The sequence below is a fragment of the Cynara cardunculus genome (assembly GCF_001531365.2).
Source record: "Cynara cardunculus var. scolymus isolate 2C chromosome LG 11, CcrdV1, whole genome shotgun sequence".
Taxonomy (NCBI): domain Eukaryota; kingdom Viridiplantae; phylum Streptophyta; class Magnoliopsida; order Asterales; family Asteraceae; genus Cynara; species Cynara cardunculus.
The window spans coordinates 15,632,988-15,660,799 of record NC_037538.1 but is presented as its reverse complement, the minus strand read 5'-3'; the positions used below and the strand labels follow the sequence as shown (position 1 = coordinate 15,660,799).

At 34.3% G+C, this 27,812-nt stretch overlaps 2 protein-coding genes across 2 annotated transcripts in view; one reads left to right on the top strand and one right to left on the bottom strand.

The window, feature by feature from the left end:
• Positions 1–7,522: 7,522 nt before the first annotated feature.
• On the bottom strand, positions 7,523–15,450 carry LOC112521342 (protein LOW PSII ACCUMULATION 3, chloroplastic). The gene is made up of 10 exons (XM_025130145.1): positions 15,318–15,450; positions 15,002–15,166; positions 10,500–10,547; positions 10,361–10,400; positions 10,125–10,225; positions 8,952–9,144; positions 8,764–8,862; positions 8,198–8,315; positions 7,848–7,978; positions 7,523–7,762 (listed from the first exon to the last, which is right to left on the bottom strand). The coding sequence occupies exons 1-9, from the start codon at positions 15,384–15,386 to the stop codon at positions 7,858–7,860; spliced, it is 954 nt and encodes a 317-aa protein (XP_024985913.1). The 5' UTR covers positions 15,387–15,450; the 3' UTR covers positions 7,523–7,762; positions 7,848–7,857.
• Positions 15,451–23,331: 7,881 nt separating this feature from the next.
• The window catches only part of LOC112520750, a 10,747-nt gene continuing 6,266 nt past the window's right edge, over positions 23,332–27,812 (top strand). Inside the window, exons 1-2 of the mRNA XM_025129265.1 lie at positions 23,332–24,307; positions 27,350–27,397. Coding sequence (XP_024985033.1) covers positions 23,378–24,307; positions 27,350–27,397 — 978 coding nt within the window. The 5' untranslated portion in view covers positions 23,332–23,377. The remainder of the gene's footprint in view (positions 24,308–27,349; positions 27,398–27,812) is intronic.

Here is a 27,812-nt window from a genome sequence, read left to right as displayed (position 1 = left end):
TATATATATATATATATATATATATATATATATATTTCATATAAATAATTATGTTTTGCAAAATGAATGTAATCATTTAGCCAAGTAATCTTTTCATTTTCAAAGGAATATTTCACCCTTTTATATTCACATCGATTTTTCAAACTAAAAGTTTCTCATCAAGGTGAGACAACCAAAATCATATCATACTTTACGGATTTAAAATACTTAAATCTATAAGATTCTTTTTTTATCTTTTATTTTATATGGTTAACATTTTTGCTAGAAAGGGTTTGTGCAAAATGACCAAACGCATGAGTTCGGAGAGCTGGTCAAGATGAGTCAACAACATGAGTTTAGAGTATTGGTAAAGAGGAGTCAACTCTATGAATTACCACAAAAACATCACAATCTCCCTTCCTATACTACTGATTCATTGTCAATCTTTAATCTAATCAATCAATATGCGATATACAAAACTCAACCACAATTTAAGAAATAAAAAACACTCTTTCCTTAAAGATGTGGGTTTTATTTTAAAGATTTTATATTTCTTTTATTGTAAAATAAATATAACATGTAGTTTGATGTATAATTTTATAAATAAATTAATAATAAACAAATATATATAAAAATAATTATGGGTTCAAATAATGATAATAATGTTTGTATTTGGAATGTAAAATGCATAGATTTAGCGATTAATTTTATTACAAAACATATTTTTTGAAAAGTACCACTTTTCCCTTTTCTTCGTTATTTAAATTATTAACCTTTTTCATAGTCAGAGCATCTTCTTTTTAACTTTATGGAAATAGAGATTTTAAAAAAAAAAAACATAGAGAAAATTCAAATTTGATCTATGCGGTTTAATAAGATCTTTGAAAATGGGACCTAAACTTTTTTTTTTTGATTAACCGGATATCTAACCTGTTATGTGAGCTGACTAATCCCAGAGCGACTACCTGCTTTGCAGATAGCTCGGAGTTACTGCATTTAAACATCCGTGGCTACAAAGAGATTTTTATTCCTCCTTGGATTTGAACCTGAGACCTTCTAGTACTTTTGATCTTTGAAGTCAAGCTCAAACTAATCAGGCACCATCCTTGTGGTTAACTTTGATAAGTCTATAAATTGTTCTTGTGGTTCTCATTTTGTTTCGAAATGATCCCTGATCATTAACTCTTTATGTTCGTTAGAGCCAGGGTTTTTTTCATCTAACCATGTTTTGTCCCCTTTTTTGCACTTTTTTTTGTTTTTTTTTTCTTATTTATATAAAAGCCATCAATTATAGGGACATATTAAGTAATTAACTCTCTCTCTCACACACACACACACACACACACACACATATATATATATATATATATATAAACTTGAGATCATGTGATACCAATGGTTTTTCGTGAGACCCGTAAGACCAATTCTCAACCCTTGGATTAGATTTACAATCGTCAGATCTGAACATTCATAAACGCCACCAGACTTCTCAATAATCACAAAATTGTCACCTTGCAATTTAGACCGTTAGATCATTAACTTATAAAGTTGATCAACGAACATAAATTGGTCTTACGGGTAACCTTTGGTCTCACGTGAACCCAACCCTATATATATATATATATATATATATATATATATATATATATGTGTGTGTGTGTATATATATGGGTCAAATCAAATGAGAACCACAAATATGTTACAAATTGTGAGAATCAATATAAAATATTTTTTACATTGGTATTTTTTTTATTTATCAAATGTTAGAATTTAAGATATTGTTTCACATATATTTGTGTTCACCTTGTGAAAAGATTACATGTACAAGACTAACTAACTATATCGATTGTGGTAAGCGTCTAGCAACATGTCACAACCCCTAGCTACATATAAATGTTAGTTTCTACAAAACATAGATTCATTTTTACAATGATCCTTTTATCTTATGACCTTTGTTATTGATATCAATTTGAACTTGAGGTATGGGTCTAGTCATCCTCATATTAATTCAATGATAGGTCTCTTGATTTAGAACTCAAATACGATCATTAAACTAGATTGACCAACTGTCAATATCGTTTGAGTATGACCATACACTCATATCTATTCGATTTATCAAAGGTCCCAGTGATATCATACTCTCAGCTAATAGAGAAACAAATCTCGTCTTGACTGTATGCGATTATCACAAGATTCACTGGTGTCCAATAATAGCATTTTAACTGCCTTTTATAGAACAATGTATAGTAACCTCAAAACATAACGATCCACTCATTCTAGTGCTATCATATATCTCAGGTCTAAGTATATACAGACACAATCATTTTCAAGATTCACAAATGACGACGATCCATGAAGTGACATTTTGATGTTGGATCAATCCAGCATTCACCAACAGTGAACACATGTGAATTTGGTTCTCAGCAAGAGATATATTCATCAACAATGAATATCTACCAACATTCACATTAATCTTAATTCATAGTTATGCATATTTTCCATCATAAGTCATGCACTGAAAAACATCGTGGCCTTACCATGGCTCCTAAGGCTTGAAACTTGACCTTGTTGTCACGCCATATCAACAACTCCGAATGGGGTTAGTGCTTGGTGTCTTGATCTTTTTTTTTTTTGGAAAGGGAGTGTGTGCGAGTTGTTTATTTCAAGAATAAGCCTATTTTTGGCAATTAGGTGTTGGACATTTTTTTGAATGAATACTTTCTTGAGCTTATAAAACGAAAGTGTCTTATTTAAAGGCGTTGTAATAAGTTTATATGACCTTTTTTTGATGTCGTAATAAGATTTTTAGGACATTTTTAATATAAAGTGTCTCATTAGCAACTTTATAGGACACTATTTGAAAAATTGTCCTATAAAAACAAATGTCCTACAAAAAATTGAGTTTATAGGACACTTTCTCAAAAGTGTCATAAAGTTGCTAATGCGACACTTTGTATTAAAAATGTCTTAAAAACTTGTTAAGACGCCCAAAAGCATCATATAAACTTATTACAACACCTTTAGATATGACGCTTTATATTTTTGTCCTATAAATTAAATCCTATAAAATGATCTATTGGGACACTTAGAGATTGAAGTGGTCCTATAAACCCAATTTTGTTGTAGTTAAATAATCTAAAAATAATAAGATAATTAAAAATTGAACTTATTAATACAAAAACTTGTATACAAATTTACAAGGAATTAAAAATAAAACGAAATTAAAATTATTTTATATTTTTTTTTATCAATTTTAACGTTCATATTTTATAGATTTATTAAAAAATATGGTTAACAAATATAAAAATAATAACAGAAAAAATAATGTATACAAGAACCTGAGTTCTTATTTAAAAATCTGAGTTCTAATAAAAACCTATGAGTAGATAAACTTTAATGAAAGAAATTGAATTTATTGAAAATCAGTCCAACAAACGGTGGAATTTACCATTCCATAGCATTTTTCCGTGGAAGTGAATTCCTTTCCACCTGTTTTTTTGTTAAAAGATAAAGTTTCCCCTTTTAGAAATTCTTTTATCATTATTTATATCATCATATATTTTTAACACGGTTGATAGTTGTTGAAAAATGTGATACGAAACAAAAATATGTAAAACAAAAAATTTTAGAGTTTCTGACATGACGGTACTTTATATTCGAGCACGAACATGCGTAACGTTACACTGTAAAACAGGAAGTTTTGGATGTTCTGACACGACCATACTTTATGGTCAAGCACGGGAGGGCGAGTGTTATTTCGTGGGTCCTCAGGCACGACCATACCTTATAATTAGGTCCAACTATGCACGCTGATAATTATGTTTTTTATTTTTAGTTTTTAGCATTGTGATCAAATTGGAATTCCACCTATGGATCAATATAAATTCCCCTTTGAGTTTTTCCATCAGGTTGAGAACGAAACCGAGACGTTGGATAGCATTTTGGGTGAAGTGAAATTATTATAAACATAATTTTCGTTGTAATGATGTCGTTTGGATCTGCTTACTACTTTATATTGATGACATGCTAATAGCTTGCACGATGTTTCAGAAATTAGCAACTTGAAATAGAAATTGAAGTCTGAATTTGAGATGAAGTATTTGGGACAAACAAACAAAATCATTAGCATGAAAATCACTCGAGATAGAAGCTCAAGGACATTGAAGCTTACTCTAACTGAGTACATTCGGAAGGTACATCAACGCTTGAACACGGAAGGTGCAAAATCGATTAATTAGCACACCAATGCCTATGCACCTTAGGATCTCAAAAGAAGATTGTCCAAATGATGACAAAGGTAAGGAGGAGATGTAAAAAATTCCTTATGCAAACGCGGTTGGAAGCCTCATGTATGCAATGGTGCGCACACGACCCAATCTTGCACACTCGGTAGGCGTGGTGAGTCTGTTCATGTCAAATCCAGACAAACCACATTGGGAGGCGGTAAAGATGAGCCTAAGACATTTGAAAGGAACTCTCGATCATGGACTCTATTTTGGAGGAAAAGATCAAAGCTGCAAACTCGAAGGATTTTGTGACTTGGACTATGCTGGAGACCGAGTGAAATGGAAGTCAACTTCTAGCTACATATTCATTCTAGGTGGGGCATCAATTAGTAAGAGATTGCGACTACAAATGGTAGTAGCAATGTCCACTGCAGAAGCAAGCTACGTTAATCGTAGTAGTGAAGGCGGCTAACGAAGCTTTACACTTGAAGCATCTCCTAGAAGATTTGGAATTGAAGCAAGAAAGTATGAAGGTTCAATGTGATAGTCAAAGTCCCACTCACTTGGCCGGGAACTTGGCCTTTAGTTTGAGAACCAAGCATATTCGTTTTTACATGTGAATAAAAAACATGTAGCATTCACATGTGATTTTTACATGCGATTAAAAACCACGGTAACGCAAGGGTGATCAGACGACTTTGTCAATGACCCTCAGGTCGCACCAAAGTGCGTGAATCACATGTGATTTTATACGTGATTTTAGTGTAAAATCTGTTGGGTCACCTATTGATTTGGTGGTGATCCACTGATCTATTCATCTATTCTATCAACACTTAGTAGTTATTGGTTTCTTGGTATATACTTATAGCCGTTGGTAAAATCAAAGATTAGACGATATGAAGACAGAAGATCACCAATGTCGTACTGTTATCAACTGTCTAAATTACACTCTAAGACTCCAAAGTAGTTGATTTGAAGATTGAAGATGTTTTGAAGCTACTAGCTGATTGAAGGAAGATCTTCATGCACCAAAGATTTATAAGTAACTGCTTGAAGCTACTAATCCATCCAAAGAAGATCTCCCTACAAACTGAGTATCTCTGCAAAAGTTTGTCTCTTCATAAACAATGTTATATGCACGCGGTGTATGATGAAAACGAGATATCAACAATGCTCAAGTCAACCCCTGCCTTTATATCCTCAGGTGACAAGTGTCCTTGAAAGAATTTCTAAGTGCATTCTCAAGGCAATCAACTCTCTTCTTCTACTCTCCTATTTTCATGTGTATGAACAAAACATTATTGTTCTTCATTTCCTTGCAAGTACTCTTTGTGTTCTTCTTCTAAGTTCTTCTCTTTGTAAGATTTTTTAGGTTAGGTTATCATTTCATTCTTCTGCAACAATCTATATTGTATATATGTGTGTTAATTTTTGATATACATCAATAAAAATTAAAAAGTTCAAAAAAGTCTGTATAATTGTATTCAACCCCCCTTCTACAATTACTTTCTGTTTATTGTCATCCATTCGGGACCTACAAAATCACATTTGATTATACCATTTTTATGTTATCTTATTTAGTTATTGTTATCGTATGAAGCTGACTTTTTTTATTAATACCAATAATATTATTATAATTACTATTGAATAATAATTAGCTTATTATCATTGTTTCTCACAATAATAGTAATAATATCAATAATGATAATTCTACACATGGTAATATTATTAGTATTTATAATTTAAGCAACAAATCACAAAAAAGTGTCGGAAAATAGTATTTTGTTGTTTATCGTTATTTCAAAACCAAACAGCTTTAGATTCTTTTAATATATTTCATTCTAATTTCCACCAATCAAAGTCGTGGTTAAACCTAATCAAATTCCTTTCCGGTTTACTCATATTCCAATCCCTTCTTTCAATTTCGACTCTATATGAGTCTAGCGAAGTTTGAAAACAAGAAAAGAAGAAGCTCCAAATGCATATTTTTGCCAGTAAGCCAAGCATATATATTGAATCTCAGCTCTAGCCAAAAAACTAGAAGACGGTGTGCTTTTGTTAGGCTAGATCTGTAACACCCAATATCCATATTTGCATACAGCCACATATTTCATTTAACATTGTACAACTTGCTACAACATTTTTCCATATACATCAAGAACAATTTTACAATGCCATATTTGTATAAATAACAAATAAACAGTTTTTGAGTCTAATGAGAAATCCCTTTTTGATTGTTATTACATGGTGAAATCACCAAAACACTTTTACAATGCCATATTTGTATAAATAACAAATAAACAGTGTTTTTTTTTTATTAAAACAAATCTGTTTGTCGCATCATTGAGATGAGACAACCTCATTTTTATCGCATCAACCCATGAAATAACAAAGTCATCGTATTAAACATAAAAAATACCAACTTGTCGTATCTCATTGATGCGATCACAACTTTATCACATCATATCAACTTTGTCGCATCATATAGATGCGATATTAATTTCCTCGCATCACAACGATGCGATTACCTTATTTTGTGGCATCACACTGATGCAATAATCTTACCTTGTCGCATCACACTAATGTGATAACCCCCTTCCTCGCATCACAAGGATGCGATAACTTCCTTCCTCGCATCACAAAGATGCAATAAAGCCAACTCATCGCACCATACAGATGCGATAAACCACATTTATCGCATCACAAGGATGCAATATCAGTTTCCACATGATCAAAAATACCATTTTACATACAGAAGGTTTTACTACCCTTATCCCAGTATACGTCTTTCTTGGTTATGCTACCCTTATCCCACTATACGTCTCTCTTGATTATGCCACCCTTATCTCAAAATACGTCCACCCTTATCCTAGTGTATGTCTCTCCGGATTATGTCACCCTTAGCTCATAATACACCTCTCCTGATTATGTCACTCTTACTTCAACCTGTTGATAATCACATATCAAAACATAAAACTATGCTAAAATAACATATATCACATTCAAAACCCATGTATGAAACCCTACGGTTTCTTCATCAAAAACATATTGAATGATGTTTTTGAAAGTAAAACTCACCTTATAATCACAAAGAGACGAGGATGATCAACAACAAATTTCAGTTAAGAAAATCACAACTAATTCTTCTTCCTTCTCCGGTTTCTATTTTCTCGAACCACAGCTCACACACACTTTTTCTTAACCAAACCCCAAGTGTGTAAAAATATCTCAAATAAATCAACTTTAAAATATATGAGGAGGTGGTTTTTTTTAATTATTTTAAGAAAAATTTCAGAACCTCTCAGCTTTCTACCAGTATTCAAAATAACCCCAAAACTTTATAACCGATAAACCCAATTATCACAAAATCAATCCTAAAATAGATGCATAAGATGTTCATATGCTAAATACCAATTCTAGAACCAGGAAATAATGAAACAAATAAAACGTACAAATGATGATGTGGGGATCTCTCTGTAGATGGTCACGGTCACACGAGTTGTAAAAGTATTAACCACGAAGAAGGTGAAACCCGAGGCAGACTGCAGCCATATATACTACAGAACATAATTAAATTTTCACAAATTAAAATCATTCAAAAGATTTCAAGTTTACAAAAAAGGAGTTAAGATTTCAATCTACCGGAGAATTTTTAAGCTTTGGGAAGAATATCCAAAGCAACCTCCTTCAGGGTTGGCATATCTTCTTGTTCATGCACACAAACATATCTACTTCCTAATCTTCTTAGTACCTTCCAGGGGCCAGGATAACACCTAAACCACATCAAACCAAACAAACCCAGTAAATCCCATATGTAGTAGAGTCGATCACCGCTTTATGATGGTTTGTTAGCAACAAAAGAACAAGAACCATGGTTAGAGAAGTCGATCACCTTTTGAAAGGATAAACAATTTCTAATGACTAACGATACAGAAAGTCATTGCTAAATTTCTGTTGTGAAGAGGAGGTTATGAAGAGCATAAGCAGCAAACCTGAAAAGGGCTCCGCCACTGCGACCTTTGAAATTATGGATGTAATATACGGTTTCCATTTTGGGAAAGAGTGTCGTCAAGAGTGCAGCTAGCTTTGGATAGAAGAATGATGGGTAATCTTATTTTTAATCTCAAGGACAATCATATGTCAACCAAATTCAGTTTCTCAAACATTTGTTTTGTCAAAAGGTGATGAAACTGGATCAGGGATGAATAAAGGTTATCAACTGATGATCAGCTAACAGCTACCTAATGAGCATAATGACTTTAAAAACAGAAAAATAATTAACAATTTTTTTTAGCTACTTGGCTTTTCATTGAAAATTAACCAATCTTTTTGTAAAAATGCTATATTTTGCAAGGATGGGTAGTATTCGACAACTCGTGGTGTAAATGTAGAAATAAACCATCACACACGACACTCTTTTGTCCAAAATCTCTTGTTCATCAACACGTAGTGTTTTTTGTTGCATTTTTCCAAGAACAATGGTTTGTTCACCATAAAAAGCCATACATGATGGTTCTAAAGTCAAATCGCTCTAAGAAATAACCGTAAGAAAGGATACATCCAGATCTGATACGATCAAGTTCCCCATTGAATATAATCATTTGCCTAGCAGTGGCTGCTACTGCTTCCCTGTAAAGTTCTTCCACAACAAGCATTTCTGTGTGCCAAAAATTATGGTGGCTTAAAGCCTTAAAACGACCTGGTGATAAGTTAGATTTGGAAGGAAAAGGAAGAGCTGGAGAATACCATTGACATTGAAGTAAGGATAGCCGACAATGAATAATTCATCTTCTTCCTTTACCCGATCAACCATCTTAACCTTTTCAACAATCCCAAAATCTTGAAAGAATGAGGGCTTTGTTAAATAATCCAACTTGAAAGAAGCACCTCCGAATGCTGATTTTCTTGCGAATTGAACTTCATTAGCCTCAGGAAAGAACTGCAAGGTTTGATGGATCAGTTTATAACATATAGTAAAAGAATAGATCTGTTAATAAGAAACAGCAAATCTATAAAGTGTAGATAAATGTTGATTCTTCTAAAATCGTCACACAGCCTGGATCTCAAAAGAGATGAAGCTCTAATGTTTTTGCAAGGATAGCATCGTTGCAACTTGCATATTTAAAACCAAATACATTTGAAATTGTTATCTTTATGCCCTGATGAAACCATAGAACTGGATTGGTGGTCTTAAACTCTTAATCTCCTCAATTCAGGTCCACTTTGCATAAAAGGAAAACAATGGTCCAAACAACAATCTACAGTTAGTTCAAACTAGAAACTCACAATAGCATGTATCTTTCGACTTTGCAGAGTTTGGGAAGTAGATTTTAATTGTGGAACTGAGTATTTCTTTAAATGCCAAACGGTTGTTCATGATGGTAAATATTATGTAAATAATTTATTTTCTGAAGTTTCCTTGGTTATGTACATTTAGGTATCTTTGTAATTATTTCCTTGTATACTAGGTGTTTTTGTATCTCTTGGTTATATAACGAGAATACATACAAACCCTTGAAGAGGGTTTGTATCATACTCAACAGTTCATCTGTTATCGTTTGATACTGCATTTCTATAATATTATAAATACAAGATATACCTTGCTAACTGTGAAATGAAGGGTGGATTGACCCTTTGAAGCTCAAACGGCAGGATGAAGTCAAGGAAAATTCTAGAAATACCATATTGAATATTCACTTTCCCTTTCGTTAACTAACTTCTATGCATTTGTATTCTTGATGCACAACTACATTCTTGATGATAAAGAAGGATGCTAAATGTGCTGAAGAATTTCTGTGGGAACATGGTACTATAATGGAGCTGTATGTGGGTGTAAGAAATTGATTTCCCCGGATAGAATGGAGAAAATAAAATTTTAAATATATTAAATTACGGAGAGAGAGTTGTTTATTGACATACTATTCTGGTTCGTGTAGCCTTTTCTGGTACTATGAGGAGGTCACAAAATTCACGAATCAATTGCATACTTCCGGTCATTTCGATACCACCTTCACCATCACCTAACATGTACATTTAGAGCTTAATTATCATAAGACCATTGAAAGTTCAGTAGATACGAGAACTGATAAATTTGAAGACTAAATCAAAAAATAATATAAAAACGGGGGGTGGGGGGATGTTTAGCAAGGACAAACCTGGCACCGATTCCAGCCCAGCAGTTGGAAACTCAATCTCCTGTGGTTGAAAGTTGTGGAGTACAAACTCTATAGAAATTGTAGACATGTAATCTTCCATCTCCCATCCATAAATAAAAAAAGGAATGAACTAACTCACCATCAACTGTATTCCATCCTTCAAAGCTACCTGAGTTGCTTCTTTTGCCTGTTAATAACAACGTTTCAGAATTAGCAAAGTAAGCGGTAGCTTTGAAAAAGAGAATATATATATATATATATATATATATATATATATGTATCTATATATATATATGTATGTATGTATGGGCTAATCAAATGAGAACTGTTTTGTTTGCGGTAACCGTGAGATCCAATCTTAACCATAAATCAAAGGTTAAATTAGGAAATTAATAATTTTGGTTTATTTTTAACTTAAAATATTAATTAAGGGTATTTTAGGGATTTTATAAATATCCTCTTTTATCTCTCGGGTGAATCTTATTTGGTGAACCTTATTCCGATGAACCTTATGTGAACACAAGATACTCACTCTGATACCTACAAATTATATTCACCGTGATACCCAGATTTACATACAAGATGCACAATGTGATACCCTTTGTAAGGCAATGAAAATAACGAAAATGCACACTATGATACATTTCATAGAACAAAGAAAATACATTGTGATACACGTGAAACAWTGTGAACATTATCACTATGATACACTTTGATTCACAAACGTCTTTAAAATAAGATGCATATTAGGTAATTGATATACTAGGTAACTAATTTTAATTAAATATTTCCTTCTAAAAAATTTAATTAAAATTTTTGATTAGTTGTCAAAAATAGAATTACTATGTTATCCTTTTAGCTTATTTAAGAAATATCCTTAAATATCTCAAACGAGTGGTTCACATTGGATTTCACGGTTACCACAAACTAATCGGTTCTTACTTGAATGACCCCTATATACATATATATATATATATATAGAGAGAGAGAGAGAGAGAGAGAAAAGAAAATATAATTCAAATTTTTTCAACTCTGTAATGCTAATTACTATCAGCAGATAAACAGGTGGAATTGGCACTTGTCTGGAACACTAAACTTTATGTCCACTATGGTTTTCTATAAAAAAAAGTCACATGAAAGGCATGGGAGTTACTTGTGAACTTTGATAAAAGCTGAGACTTGAAAGTTTCAAAAGAAGTAGAAGCCATAAAGGGAAGAATTTTGCGTACAACAAGATGACCGAACTCAAGTATGAAGGTTTCTCAGATTTGAGTTATACCTTGAGCATCCAATTGTCAAACTGACAAATAGCCAAGAGGGAGAGGATATTGAAGGCTGAAATGTTACTCGAAGACATGATCCATAATAAAGAAGTAGACATGGTACGAATGGGATTACGATTTAGGGTGGTAATTGGTTGCTTGGTCGAGCAGCTGTCCTTGGCAAGGAAGGAATGGACCTGGCCCCCGATAGGGAATAGGTCTAAGCGTAACCACTCAACAACTTTCAGTGATTGCTCATGGGGTTATTCTGTAGAAGTGAAAAACTGCCTATGTTATATGTGCCATCGATAAACTAATAAACTCCATGCATCCATATAAATATCTTTTTAATTCTCAAAACACTATGTATTGGATGAACATAACTATACATATATTTCTTTCCATTTCCTCTTTTTTGTCGAAATAAATAACCTTGGCATGCTTTAATAGATAAGCACTAAACGTCTAAACCATCTCTTCTGAAAGCAAAACCAAAACATACACATCATTGTTCATGCCAATAGATAGAAGAGTTTACCCCCTTGATCCACCTCAACTGTAAAAGGGAGTAGAGAGCACCAGCATACATATTTGGTCCCAAGTAGAAGAGGAAGTGATGTTTTGACCTTCAATAATCAGTATAGGTTTTTACAGTGGATCAATGTAGAAGCTTGAACCATTAGGGTTGCTTGTTTGGGATATATGATATTCAAGCTCTATTCTGGTTTGTAGATGCTAGGTCTGGACCATACATTCAACGGTTGAGCATTCGTTGGTTTGGCACCTGTAATAACTATCTGTCCCAATAGAATTTGGAAACTGTCCAAATTTAATTATACAGCCCTTCTGTTTTGATGATTGATAAATTGGTCCCTTTGTTAGTAACAAACCTGTTTTGAGTATGTATGACTTTTTAAGATGCATCTCTGTGCATAAATGCAAACAAAATCCTAACAAGATCTTAATTTTTTAAATAACCTATTCGCCTGCTTCTAGAGTTCTAGGTTACAATTGGTGTCAAAACACAAATTGTCCTTACACTAACATCTCAACTTCCATGTGCTATTCGTACATCGACACTGAAGTAGATTACCGTGTAGACTTTTTGTAGCTTGTCCGTAGGATTTTAACTTCTATTCAGTCATCTTGTCTTGTTGCTAGATTAAGTTCCATGCTAATTGCAGTTTGTCTACCCGTCCAAAAATAACAAACCAAAGTTGTTTGTCCCATTGTCACTTCTTTGTGCAATCAAGTTGTCCCCACTCTTCATTATGATTCTTACATTCGGTCCTGTCTCTTCTTCCATTTTTCCAGGCTGTTTACTCTAGATTAATTAGGTGTTGCATAAATCCTGCTTCTCTCAGCCTGGTTAGGCTTGTAAGAGCCTCCTGCCTGATTAGTGCAATCTAGTTTACCCCTAAGGGTGTCTTATTTGTAATGTTACCCTATGGTATATTGCCCTTGAAGGGGTTGTCTTTGAACCAGGTCATCATGATGTATATTCAGCTTGCTTCATCAGGACAATCCATTTTGCATGTTTAATCTGTAATGTTGGCTGAAATTTTTGCAAGTATTCTTCCTTCCCTCATTTCGACTTTCCCACATGTGCACATTAATAGATAACATCAAATTTTTCAGACCAAGAGGACTGATACCAAGTGAACTTTACAACCCATAGATTGTGAGTTTGAGGCTCTTTCGAGACATGGGTGTGTGAGTTGGTTTTCTCTTAAAAATAGCATCGTCCCACTAAAACTTCCTTCCTGCATCTGATCCATCATTTTCCATAAGCCAAACAAGTATTTACATTTGTGCTTTATTATATTCATTCTGCATTTGTTCTTCATCTAGGGCGTAGGTAGTAATAACATCTTAGATGTTTCCTTAGGTAGTTTCTTCTCTGTAGTTTTCTTATACATGTGGCCAATAGGGGTAGATTCCCACCCAAGGAGACATAATTTGTGGGAGCCCTAGATGATTCTATCTCCATATTGTAGCTTTTTTTCACCATTCATGTAGGGACTTCAGTTCTAGATCTTCCTTAGGTGTTATAGGTGGATCATTGGGTGCATGCCAATAGTTTTGCCTTGAGGTGGGGTCGGTACTTCTCCAAACCCCATCATAGTGGCATAGACAACTCAACCAACTCCAAGCTTGACATGGCTGATAATTGGATTAGGCACCATCTAACCTAAGTAAGAACAAATGTTCTCCAAAGCTCAAACCTCACTCCTAGTGAGCATTAACCCGAACCCAAATACGATCATGCCAAATCAAATAATGTAGTCCAATAACCAAACATTGCCAATTTTATTATTAGTTTATGAAATTCGTTTGAGGAGTTTCATTAACGCCTAACTGGTGTTGAGTAAACATTGTTCCTGTAGTAAATCTAAATTCATGAGTTGTAGGGAGGGATGTATGTCCCCACAAACAGAGACTAAAGCAAGTTTTGGATTCAGAGGTGGTTTATAAAGATCATAAATGGACTTAAAATACTCCTCTAAGAAGTCGTTGCCCTTGCTGTTACAGCCAAATCTATTACAACCACAAACGCAATCATGGTTGAGCCTCCGTAGTTGCACGACTGTATGTCTCATTTTGTCTTCACGAATGGTCTTTGATTTCCTCTTCGTCACTTCAATCCCCGCTTTTTTATTGGATGATGAACTGACGATTTTAATGGGAAACTTGCCACAAACGAAAAACCTTAACCCATTGGCTATGGGCACATGAAAATTGGCTCAACAACCCAACGACGCTTGCCACCCAAGGAAGACCCAAAATTCAAAAAATCTACAAGCCTAAACACCGCCATACTCTGGACATTTATATGCCAAACAGACACTCCTAAATGGTTCAAGCTTCTATACTAATCCACCTGAAAATTTAAATACCATAGGCAAATAGAAAAATATTAATAACTCTTCTACACTATCAAAATAATACAAGGGCTCTCTGTTCACTCTTACATTGGAGGTGGATCATGGGAGTAAATCACTCTAGCAAAAAATGTGCACAGATATTGGTGCATTACAATACATCCAACAAAGATGAGGATGAGACTCAGCATCAACAATAATATAGCACTAAATGCACCTTAAAAATCATACCATACTTTTGATATTAGAAGCTCGAACCTTCTATGTATCAAATTTAGGATTGACATGGATGTTTTTAGTTTTTTTTGGGGATCATCATGTTTAGTATAGTAATACGTTGTTAAATTAATGTAATTAGCGTCTTTAATCTATAACTAAGACAACTCTTTTTAGTTTAACGTGACTCAATTCGCACTTGGAAAACAGAAGCCGACTCTTTTTGTGGACAGGGAGTATGAAACTATTAGAAAACCAGAACACTATTGTTTAAGTCTAACCTGATCAAGAAGTTCTTCGTAGTCACCAGGAAACGGCACATCAAATTGAATCGAAGAACCTGTGGCATCCCCTGGAGAAACTGACCTAACAGACAATCCAACATTTCTACCAATCTTGTTCACCACTACTCTTCTTGGGCTTCCAAAACTCACATTCGCTTTCACCTACAAGATAGTTAGCTTATTCACCCGATATGTTCCCACTTATCAACAATTTATACAAACAAACAGACGATCATTCTAGCTTGATTGTGTGAATTTTCGAGAAATTCGACAACAATGGAGAGGATCTTTTATAGGATGGGCATTGATTTACCTCTTGGTGTTGAAGAACAGGGATTGCAGTTGCTAAGCTCAATGCAGTTGGGATACTGGATAACGGCATTTTGAAACCAAGCAAAATTTGAGGGTGAGGAAGACGCCTTTCAATGGCCGCCGAACCGGGTTCGATTTCCTGTGATTAAAATGCGACCGGATGTTTATTTGACAGGGTAAATTACAGATTTGGCCCCTATGGTTTGTCATTTTAAATTTGCCATCATAGTTTGTCATTTTGCTCGGTTTTGGTCTATCTTACAAACACTGTTAAAAAAATTCCGTTAAGTGGGGACATCTTAATATTTTTCTCAGTTAATAAGTTCATATGTGAATCACAATGGTTCATATGTGAATCAGTTAACTAGTTCATATATAAATCACATCGGTTATATATGAATCAGTTAAAATAGTTTATATGTGAATTACAAGGTTTACATATTAACGTATAATTCATATGTGAATCACACGGGTTTACGTACAAACCAATTTGTCATCTATTTTGTAAAAGTTTCAAAACTATTCCTTTGTTTTTGGCATAGCCGTAAATTTTGATCAGTCAAAGCCGCATAATTTGATCAGTCAAATCCATTTTGACCGTATGAATGCTAAGATCACTTCTTTACTTCTCAAATATTTACTATTTCTCAAAATAATCTATGGCTATATATATATATATATATATATATATATATATATATATATGTGTGTGTGTGTGTGCGCACGCGCGCGCGCGATGATAGTGTGAGAAGAAGAGTTAATGTGAGAAGCGTAAGAAGAGGTTTGGACTCTTGATCACCTTTAATCCCAAACCCATCCATGAATCATGCTTGATATGAGAATTGATCAAGTGCATCTCATGCCGGTGCATCTCAACCTAATGTGCATCCAAGGTGAAAATCCCTTATTACGCTGAGAACATCATTGTCTTACGAAAATTCGAGAACATTTATCGATCTCCAAATTATTTAATCCATAATTAAAATTAAAAGAAAATTGTAATTTCGGTTAATAATGTGATTTTTCATTCATCTGTAATTTTGATGATTTTATTATCTCTAAAATCACGTACATATATATTCACAAGTGACAATGTATCACATATGATAAGTATGTTGGTTACGCATTCCAAGTTGTTAACGGGAGAAAAATGTAGTATTGCATATTTATCACATATGATAATATAGGTTTATATGACAACGATTCAATATTAAATTATCTAGGTTTCATCGTTATTGTGTGAGTATCATCACATGTGATCCACCTACGATATTGAAAAAAAGAAAGGATCAAGGCTTAGGTTATCACCTTCGGTGTTTGATAATATATAAAATATATCCATATAGTTCGTACAAAAAAAAAACTAGGTAAAACGGGTGGATGGGGAATCTATGCATAAACTTATTAAATCGAGCCTACAATTCTCTATGTTGCGTGTTCGGCCAATGTCTCCGCTCGGTCTCTAGCTCATCCATACTCACTGCCCGCTCTGCCTCCCGTTGTGCCCTCAAGATCAACCTCCCACTCTACCTCCTTCTCCCAACGCATACATGGTGGTCCGCCAACTTCATCATCTGCAGTTTCTCTTATAATTCAAATACTTACAAATATTGAGCATTTGACACTCACGACTAGTAATTCATTGGTGATGAAAGTTACTGACATTCTTATAGAAGAAACAAGTACTGCAATTGGAGGGATCACCGGTCATAACATAAACAAGATCATGAGTCGTCCAAAAAGCCTAAGAATTGGCCCTTATTCCACCTCTAACACTTTGTAGGACGAGTGATGGGCTTAGAGTCGTACCTCTGCTGCATGCCTTGCTAATGACCCTCCTACATTTTACAAAAATAAAAGCGATTAGTAATTTCATAAAATTCAGTAGCATAACTGTTGTAAGTACAACATTTTTGTAACTTGCTTTTGAAAATTATTGATAGCGAATAACAATAGTAGTCAACAACATAACCAATTCAGTAGCATCATACATTAAAAATTAGTTTTTGCTTTCTTCATTTTTTTTTTCAATTGAACAATTTTGCAAGATGTTGGTATATGTTTATCTCATTCATGGATCACCCGTCCGTTTCTGTATTGGCCAAAACCATGTGATTTTTATGTTGCTGGTAGTCCGTCGTCAAGTCGTCACAAATCACCGATGAAAATTAACAATGTTATGCTATTCTACAATTTGCTAGGAACTCAATTTCGCAGACATGTTAAAGTTTTAAGAAGTGATAATGGAACTGAATTTACTAATTCCAAATTAGGTGAGTTCTTTAAAATTAAAGGTGTGGTTCATCAAACCTCTTGTGTTCACACGCCCCAACAAAATGGTATTGTGGAACACAAGCATCGACACTTACTAAATATGGCTAGAGATCTCATGTTTCAGGGTGGTATACCTTTAAACATGTGGAGTGAGTATATTTTAACTGCTACCTATCTCATAAATAGAACATCTTCCTCCATGTATGGTTTCCAACCCGTTCTGACTCATTTGAGAAATTTTGGGTGTCGTTGTTTGCCACCAAGACCAATTTAACTGATAAGTTTTCTTCTAAAGCTGAAAAATGTGTTCTTTTAGGTTATGCTAATTCCTAAAAGAGATGCAAATTGCTTAGTCTTGATTCGAATAAGGTAATTGTTTCTCGTGATGTAAAATTTTACAAAACCATTTTTCCTTTTAAGATGAGTTCAAACAAGTTGCATTATCATACTGCTAGTGAAGTAAATACTTTAGATTTATTTGACTCTACCTTTGGTTCTCCTACTAATCTCTCCAGTTTACTGCCCAATGATGAGGTTCGAGATCTACCTCGTCTGGAGGAAAGTAACCAACTCTCATCTCTTGGTAGTAACCATGATTTGCTGAGTAGCCCATATAGAGCTGCCAGTAGGCAGCAGCTAGGTAGCATAAATACTCTTCAGAATATAGTTGTCCCTGAAAATTCTAAAGGAGCTGCCAGCTTGCAACCACTGAGTAGCTCAGAGGTGGCTGCAAAGGATGAATTTGAATCTGGTTTGCAATATTTGGATGCTCACCAAGGTCCCAATAATGCTAGAAGTTCGGGTCTCCACTCTAGGGTGTTTTCACTAGTTCTAACAATCAAGGAATGTCTAAATCTGTTAGAAGCTAGAGCATCCAATTCTCCTCATAAATTTGATGATATTGTTATAGAAGGGAAACTTAAATATGGTTTAGAAAGAGTTGTGAACTACTCATATTTGAATTCTGATTTTTTTTTGTTTTGTATCAAATTAGAATAAATTCATTGAACCAAAGACTTTTTTAGAAGCTTGTAATGACAAGCATTGGATAGCAGCTATGAGTGATGAAATAGAAACTCTTTATAGAAATGAGACTTAGGTTGTTACTGATTTACCTATAGGAAGAAAACTTATAGGGTGTAAGTGGATTTATAAAATTAAATACAAATCCTCTGGAGAGATAGAAAGTTATAAAGCTCAGTTAGTTACTAAAGGGTACAGTCAAATAGAGGGTCTTGATTATGAATAAACATTCTCACCTGTAATAAAAATGGTCACTTTTAGGTGTATTGTTGCTCTTGTTGTGCAATATAATTGGCCATTATTTCAACTAGATGTTAATAATGCTTTCTTATATGGTGATTTATCTTAAGATGTTTATATGACTTTATCTGAAGGTTATTTTAATCCTGATGATAAAAGAGTTTGTAAATTTGTAATGTCTCTTATGGTTTAAAGCAAGCACCTCGTCATTGGTATGCAAAACTATCCTCTTGCCTAGTTGCTAATGGCTTTACTCAAAGTGTAAATGATTATTCTCTTTTTACTAAATATGGTGAATCTGGGTTTGTTATGCTTTTGGTATATGTTGATGATATAGTATTAACTGGGATAATTTGTTAGAGATAAATAAAGTCAAAACCTATATGAAAAACAATTTTCTGATTAAGGATCTTGGCAAGTTAAAGTTTTTTATGGGAATTGAGGTTCTTGACTTTGATAATGATATATGCATGTCTCAAATAAAAAATATTGTTTAGAATTACTAAATGACTTTGGGTATCTTGGATGCAAACTTGTTACCAGTCTTATGGATATGAACCTAACTGTTACTGATTCCGTTGGGACTGTTTCTAATGATCCTTCTTTACATGATTATATTGGTTATCAAAAAGTTAATTGATAGATTGATCTATCTTCTTACACCTCGTCCTGGCATAGCTTTTGCAGTTCATTGTTTAAGTCAGTACATGCACTCTCCTCGTCAGTCTCATCTTAAATTGGCATTAAGAGTTCTCAGTTACTTAAAGTCTTCACCAGGAAAAGATGTTAGTTTTACAAGGTCGGAGTTTCTTCGTTTATCTGATTTTGTTGATGCTGACTGGGGTAAGTGTCTTTCTTCAAGACGTTCTGTTACTGAAGACTGGTTATTTCTAGGAAATTCTATGATTTCTTGGAAAAGTAAGGAGAAAAATACAGTTTCTCGTTCTTCTATTGAGTCAGAATATAGAAGAATGACTTATGTAACTTGTGAAATAATTTGGGTTCTTAAAATCTTAATAGACTTGAGAATTGAGGATTTACTTCCTGTAAGTCTATACATTGACAACAAATCTGCAATAGAAATTGCTTATGATATTGTTTTTCACGAACGCAATAAACATATTGAAATTGATGTTCATCAAGTTCGAGAAAATGTTAGTGCAGGTGTGTAAAAAATTGTAAAAATTCTTTATACTAAACAACCCGTTGATATTTTCTTGAAATAAGTCAGCATAAATGTTCAAGTTGAAGTTGATTGACTTGTTTAAATGTCAAGATAGAGGGAGGATGTTAAATGTAACTTTATTTTATCCAATCTTGACATTTATGGACTTTAGTTTTATGTTTTAGAATTGTTGGTGTAAAAGAGTTGATTCACTAAGGGTGCGTTTGGTACACTGTACAGAGACAAGACAGAACATGACAGACCCATGTTTGGCATGAATTTTATGTGGAACAGAGTGGAACAAAATGGAACAGGCCTATTCCACCCCTACCCCATGGAACAGGGTGGAACAAGATGAAACATACTTATATTTTACAAATATAACCTCAAAATAAAACTTAATTATCTTCTAAAACATCAAATATGTCTTTCTTTTACATTTTATTCGTTCTTTAAATTTTATTTATTGTATTTTATGTTTCTTAAACTTTCATTTTACTGTTCTCAAAATATTATTTTTATACGGTTTCTATATTTTTATTAATTTATGTAATTTATTATATATTAATAATAAAAAATAATGTAGAAAAGATATAAAAATAAAAATAGAAAACCATATAAACTTTTTATTTGGTGTCATTTTAATTGTTTTAACGAAAACTTCAAATGATACATTTTGTTATAAAAAATAATTATTCTATTATATTTTAATAAATTACATAAATTGTTTTCTTGATTTTATCACCGTCAAATGTATTGCGTAAAGTTCACGCCTGCAATTTGTTATTTTCGATGAGTTTTATATGTTTTTTTTCTTGATCAAAGTAGTAAATATTCGATTTTGATCTTACAAGAGTGATTATACAGGTGATAGGTGAATTCTTTTGTTTTCTGAAAACCAAGTTTTGTGAATGTGATGATACTATATGGGATCACTAGCCAAATTGTTTTCTTGTTGCTGAAATTTTTTTACTATTTGATATTTAATCCATTTTAATTGATTATATGCTTGTTGGTAGTAGTTTTTTCTTCTTAGTATGGAATGCATATAGATTTGCTTCGATAATGAATTCTTGATGCTTATATTATATTTACCTTTTTCATATATTATTAGTTGATTATGAAATCATGTATTTTTGCAAATGTATTTTTGCAAATGTATTTTTGCAAGTAGTAGTGGTTTAATGTAAGTTATACTTTGCACATTGTATTTGTTAACATTTATATTGATTATATAGTGAAAAAAATGCTAAACAGTTCATTGAGGGTAAATTGGTCATTTTAACCAGTTTTGTCGAGTCCTGTCATGTCTTACCAAACGTTAAACAGCTGTCCTGTCTTGTCCTGTTCTGTTCTGTTTTGTTCTGTCATGTCCCGTCTGCATACCAAACGCATCCTAAAGATGCAAAACAAGGAGGGCTGGATTGAAGCTGCTAAAATTCTAGAAGGGTAGAGGAGCATAAATGGATAAAGTTGAAGGGCAAATTTGTAACTTCTTGTCATATATATATACACACTTCCGTCCGCATCGTCGCTTTTGTTGTCTCGTTCTACCCAAAATATCTGTGTGTCTTCTATGAGAGATCTTATTACAGTTTCTTTCTGGTTTTTGATTACTGTATTTTGAGTTTGTATGTTTGTACAATTGAGAATCTCAGCTATCCCTTCACTTTCGTTTTTTCAATTTGTACACAGTACACTATACATACATGATACAAACATGGCCGGTCCTAAGATTTTTGATGCCCTGTGCGAAAATAATAATAAAATGCCCCTAAGCCTATTTTTTAAGCCAATGAAATAACGAAACATGCGATTTCTAAAGAGTTTAGAACCTATTCAAGTTGAGTGTCTCATCCTCATGTTGATTTTTATTAATTATAATAAAAAGGAGGGGGACATAAAAACTAAAACCCCGAATACAAAGTATGGAATGATAAAAGGATAAATCTTGGATTAACTTTTCCAGTTTTCCCTTTACCAAATTAGAAACTTTATTTTAATATATGGGACTTAAAAGACAAGAAAAACAGTTTTTGACTAAAATAGTAAATTACATCCAAATTACTGTCATAGTAAGCAAAAAGTAAAACTCAAAAGTTGCAGGTCTACGACTAAAGGCTAGGGGCCTATCTATTAGTAGCTTAATGAGTTTAATGGAACTAACAGCTTATTCACTTAACTATGCATGACTGTTTCGTACTGGTTTAATGATATAAAAAGCGATTTATTTGGTAAGCTTCTAGGAGGAGCTTCATATAGAAAGCCAAGTTTTTTTTTCAAACATGTCCCTTCCAACTAAAAAATGCTCCGTACATCTGCGAAAAAACTTTCCCAAATAAAAACTTTCCCAACTGATACAAACAGATTAATGCATACAAACAATTTTATCCATATGGAACTTAATAAAAAACCAATCAAACGGCCCCTAAATCTAATACGGTAATTTCAAACCTCAAAGTAAACAAAAGTCAAAAGAACAATAATAAATTGTAAAATTCATAATCTATGTTATTGTGCATTGTAAAGAACAAGTGTCCAATAATTAAGACAATATCACAATATGTTGTTAATGTTGTGTAGTGTGTTCCAGCTATGTTGATACAGTGATAAGCTCATGTGCATTGAAAATTTCAATTCTCCGATATTTCAATATGCAAGAGGAAGACTCATTATCAAAATGACAAAAGTCCTTAGCCTTAACCTTAGCCTTAGCTTAGTAGGTCAGTAACTCGCACGACCACATGACCCAACTTTATAATAATCAGTTAGAAATTTAGATTTTTTTTTTGCAAAACGATTTAAAGATTCATAAATCATAATATGACTCACACAACAACTCGGTAAGTTCAATCAACTGTAGAAATCAATAATTTGAAATTCCATTTTTGATTTCTTGAATCTAATTTCATGACCGTTAATCGGCTGAAAAGACAACTTCATGCCTTGAAAATCGAAATAGTCTAACTTTGAAGAACAATAGAAATTAGATTGGGTTGTTGGAATGACGACATTAACCTGTTCATGATGTGCATTCAGTATTCATCACTACTAGGCCTTGGGTTTGTTTTTATAGTTAAAGCCCAATTGTCTAATTTCCAAATTATTGAACTCAAAAATAATAGTAGATGACAACTTGATGCTCCTTTGGACTTTAATGCCCTTTTGAACTTTGATGCCCCTTTGGACTTTGGACTTTGGACTTTGGATTTTGGACTTTGGACTTTGATGCCCTTTTGGACTTTGATGCCCCCTTTGGACTTTGGACTTTGATGCCCCTTTGGACTTTCATGCCCTGTCCACACAAATACAATCCCTTTTTACTTCTCTCCCAAATTTACCTGATAAATTGGAACTTGATGTCGATCCTCCGAGAGTTGGAGCACTTTAGAATTCCATTGAAAGACATACAGGAAGCCACCAATAACTTCGATCAAGAAAATTTCATTGGAGTGGGTGGTTATGGGAAGGTGCATAAAGGAAAACTTGCACTCTCTAACGGGGTTGTCATGGTGGCAGCAAAGCAGGTTGATCGAACAACTAGACATGGAAAAGACCATTTCCTAAATGAGATCAGAGTGCTTTCTTCATATAAACACGCAAATATTGTCTCTTTTATTGGCTTCTGTGATGAGAATAATGAGAAGATCCTTGTTCAGGAGTTTGTGACAAATGGAAGCCTTGACAAATATGTGAGTAGTGCAAAGCTCACATGGTTGAAGCGTCTCCAAATTTGTCTGGGTGCAGCTCGTGGCTTGGAATATCTTCACAATGGTGTCAAAGGCCAGAGTGGTGTCCTTCACCGTGACCTGAGGAGCAGAACCATTCTATTAGACCAAGGTTGGCAGGCAAAGATAGGTGGTTTTGGGCTCTCCATGATGGCTTCTATGGATTCGACCATTTTCGGTATCTTTGGGGCACCAGGCTATATGGACCCAGAATACATACAAACTGGCATTGTAGCAAAAGAGTCAGATGTATACTCTTTTGGGGTGGTATTATATGAAGTCCTATGTGGAAGGCTAGCATATGAAACATATGAAGATCACAAACAACTTCTTGGTCCATTTGCTCGTCACCATTATGAAGTGGGGAAATTAAACGAGATCATAGATCCCATTCTGAGGGAACAAATGAACCCAGATTCCTTGGAGGCTTTTTCAGTTATTGCATATCAATGCCTAGAAAAGTATAAATCCAAACGGCCAACGATGAATCAAATTGTGCAAAAACTTGAGCAAGTCTTGGGACTTCAACAAGAATTTGAGAAGGCATTAGCACTGCAAAAAGTAAGTTAATTTACGTTTATACATCTCCCTGAGAACAACATAATTTCTAATTGTTTTTGGTTTTAGAATTACTCACTCTGTGCCAAATTTTGACTATGTAGACAACTATATTTTTCTTCGAAAAAGCTATTTAGTGTTCTTATGTAGGTATGTATGTATTTATGTGTATATGAGGCATGGGTGTAATATACATGAATAACAGAATTCAGAGATTTTATAATGACCTTCTCCTTTGTTAGAACTGACAAGAGAATAGTCTACAAGGTTTGCAAACAAATTTGCCCAGTGCTTCTGTCAATTTTACATGTCACTGCCTTAGACCATACAAGTACTTGCTGTTTAGTTTGCACACAAGACTAGAATTTTCTATCATTTTATGCTTGCAGAGGTGAAAATACACTTTTTCGTTAAGATCTCCATGCATAATTTATTATTTACATCCACTTGATGTAAAAGCCAATCCTTAAAAACTGTTTTTATAGCCAAAGCACATCTTGTTGTGGTCATTTTTCGACACACAAAAAATCGGGTTAAAAAAAACTTATTCCAAGGATTTGAGTGTCTCCCTTTGCAACTGACCTTGCTTTGAACTCATCAATCTCTCATGTGGATTAGAAAATTTGCACGCATAAGGTTGAAATGAATTTGAACAAGCCTTTGGTCCCTAAAGTTCAATTAGATAAGGGGAAAAAACTGAGAGAATTGATATGACTTCATATATCCATTTGTTGCCTGCATCTTTGGGTGGTAATTCCATGGTAATCCAATCTCCATTGACTTGTAATTAAACAATCCATTCTGTTACAATAATCCATCATTGAGTTCGTGCTTTTGAGTGGTAGGTTCCATGACAGTTGTCAAGCTATTGATGGACCTTTGAGACTTTTAGCTCATTGAGCTATTATATTTAACATGTTGATGATGTATTAGGCTTTGAAATCATTGAAATTTTAAGGCAAACTTCTTGTACTTGCAGATACTACTTGAATTTAATCATTTGCCTGAACTTGATTACCTGGTTGATTACACATATCATCCAAAGATGTCATGAGTTGTATCTTTAGTTTGAAAACAGATACTACTACTTATTGTGATGGAGGGTCTTGAATAGAAAAGTATCATGTTGATGATTGCCTAAAGTATAGTAGATGAACTTAGGGTGCGTTTGGTGCGCAGACAGGATAGGACAGGACAGGACGGGACAGGACGGGACAGGACGGGGCAGGAAAGGACAGGACAGCTGTTCAGCGTTTGGTAAGACATAACAGGACAGGACAGAACTGGTTAAAATGACCAATTTACCCCCAATGAGCTGTTTAGTGTTTTTTTTTCACTAAATAATCAATATAAATGTTCCAACTATATTCATCAATACGCATCTATTCTACATAAAACAGTAAGCATTTCTTAACATGATAACTCAATCTTTTGTGGGACTGTTAGAACCAAATTGTTTACACATGATAACTCAATCTTTCTTAACAATGTGMGAGATTTCCTTATATTTGCTGCCTATTTGGATTCATGAGCCATTCAACAACCAGTGTTGGTATTAAATATTTGTGGGTCTGTTAGAACCAAACCAGATGGAAGCAACAATACAGAGGGTGCGTTTGGGTTCCTCAAACTAAGAAAAGGCCAATTTAGGGTTCAAGCAAACAAGAAATCGGTTCAAGCAATCGATTTCGGGTTCAAGCAAACAGCCGATTAGCAACAAAATCGAGATGAAGCAATCATGTACCTGAGTATGGAGAGAGGGATGTCGCCTTCAATGGGGGAGGAGAAGCGATGGAGGCGGACTTTGGCAGGTGCAGGGGCGCCGATTTCTGCAGGTGCAGGTGCAGGGGCGTCGATGGGGAGGAGAAGGGATGGAGCCGTCAAGAAGGGAACTTCCGTCGCCGTCGAGATGGAGAAGGAGATGGTGGAACACGCGTGTCCAGGAGATGGAGAAGGAGATGGAGGGTGCGATGTGGGGAAGAAAGGGGGAAGGGATAGTGTGGTAAAAATGTTTCTGTTCCACTTAGTTCCAGGGGTAATGGTGGAACAGATGTGTCCCATGCTTGTCCAACTTAGTTCCACTTAGTTCCACATTTAGCCACACCAAACGTAGGACAAATGTGTTCTGTCCTGTCCTGTCCCACTCTGTCCAGCGTACCAAACGCACCCTTATATACAATAGTACTAAAACATTGCTCAATGCTTTATGTCTAGCAACACATGGCTTAGGTGCTCTTGAATCAAACTTGCCTTCAAAGTTGTGAACAACAAAACATAAGCATCCTATCGTCATAATATGATTGTACTGGCTGGCTTTCCGAAGAGCATTCCAATTTTAAAATTTGGAGCTGATAAGGGAAGAAGGTTGAAATGTGAGTAACAACAAGTAGACTATGTCCACAAAGAAAAATTAGATTGTAATTGCAGAGCTCTAGCAATTTCAATTGATTCCTTATGCTCTCTATTTCCACCACACTACTTCCTTATGCATGACTTTTGAGACACTCTGGTTTCTGTAAGTAGCCTTGTTTACCACTTTTGAAATTTAGCAACAAGTTTATACCGAGTATCTTTAGAAACCTGCCAGTTTATACGAGTAAGGCAAGAATCATTTCATAGAAACATCATGAGACGTGGGAGAATCGTACATATAATTTTGTGTGTATATAAAATGGAGCCTTATTTGAATTTCTTGAAAAAAAAAACAGTTGGAATATGTGATGGTGCCAAGTATAACTATCATCTTTGAACTACAAATACTTTGGGCATTGATTTTGATTATATATTAAACAAACTGTAACTATATTTATAGATAAATCGATTGATCATGCATGGACTAACAGAACATCTTTTTGACGAAGTGGATAACCCAGGAAAAAATTTATTTCAACAAAAGAAAATTACAGAATAATGAACGATTAGAACTCTAGACATTCATTTGTTCCAGAAATTGGATCAGGTTTGATATCTTGGTTCATTATATTTTGTATCTAGACATGCTATTCATTTTCTTCCTGTTTGTGATTGGCTGGGTGTAAATATCAGGTTGCCCTTGATTTGGAAGGAAAACAAGAAGATGATCACTCTTACAAGGTAAATGAAACGTACTATTATATAAGTGTTTTGTTCATTAACTCACCTTTGAAAATATAAAGGTAAGGAATTCAAATTCCGAAATCTAGATGTTACTTACTTAACATCAGTAAGGGGCTGTTTGGTTGCCTCTTAATGGTGACATTAAGAGGACACCTCTTAATCGCTAAGAGGCTAGAGTTGTTTGGCAAAAAAAAAAGGACCTCTTAATGGTGACAAAAGCCTCTTAACGATTTAGCATCTAAGGATTCACTCAACCATTCAGATACCATTTCTTCCATCTTTACCCTTCCCACCCACTCATCTCTTCCAGCTTGGGCTTCACAACTTCGCCCATGAGTTCACGTCTCCATCTCCGGTTACCTTCACCATCTCCATCTCCGGTCACCTTCACTGTCTCCATCTCCGGTCACCT

Coding starts and splice junctions, on each gene's coding strand:
- LOC112521342 (XM_025130145.1), bottom strand. CDS start 15,386: ATGCCGTTATCCAGTATCCCAACTGCATTGAGCTTAGCAACTGCAATC. Junction 15,167..15,317: donor CTGTTCTTCAACACCAAGAG/GTAAATCAATGC, acceptor ACTATCTTGTAG/GTGAAAGCGAATGTGAGTTT. Junction 9,145..10,124: donor AGGCTACACGAACCAGAATA/GTATGTCAATAA, acceptor CAAACCTTGCAG/TTCTTTCCTGAGGCTAATGA.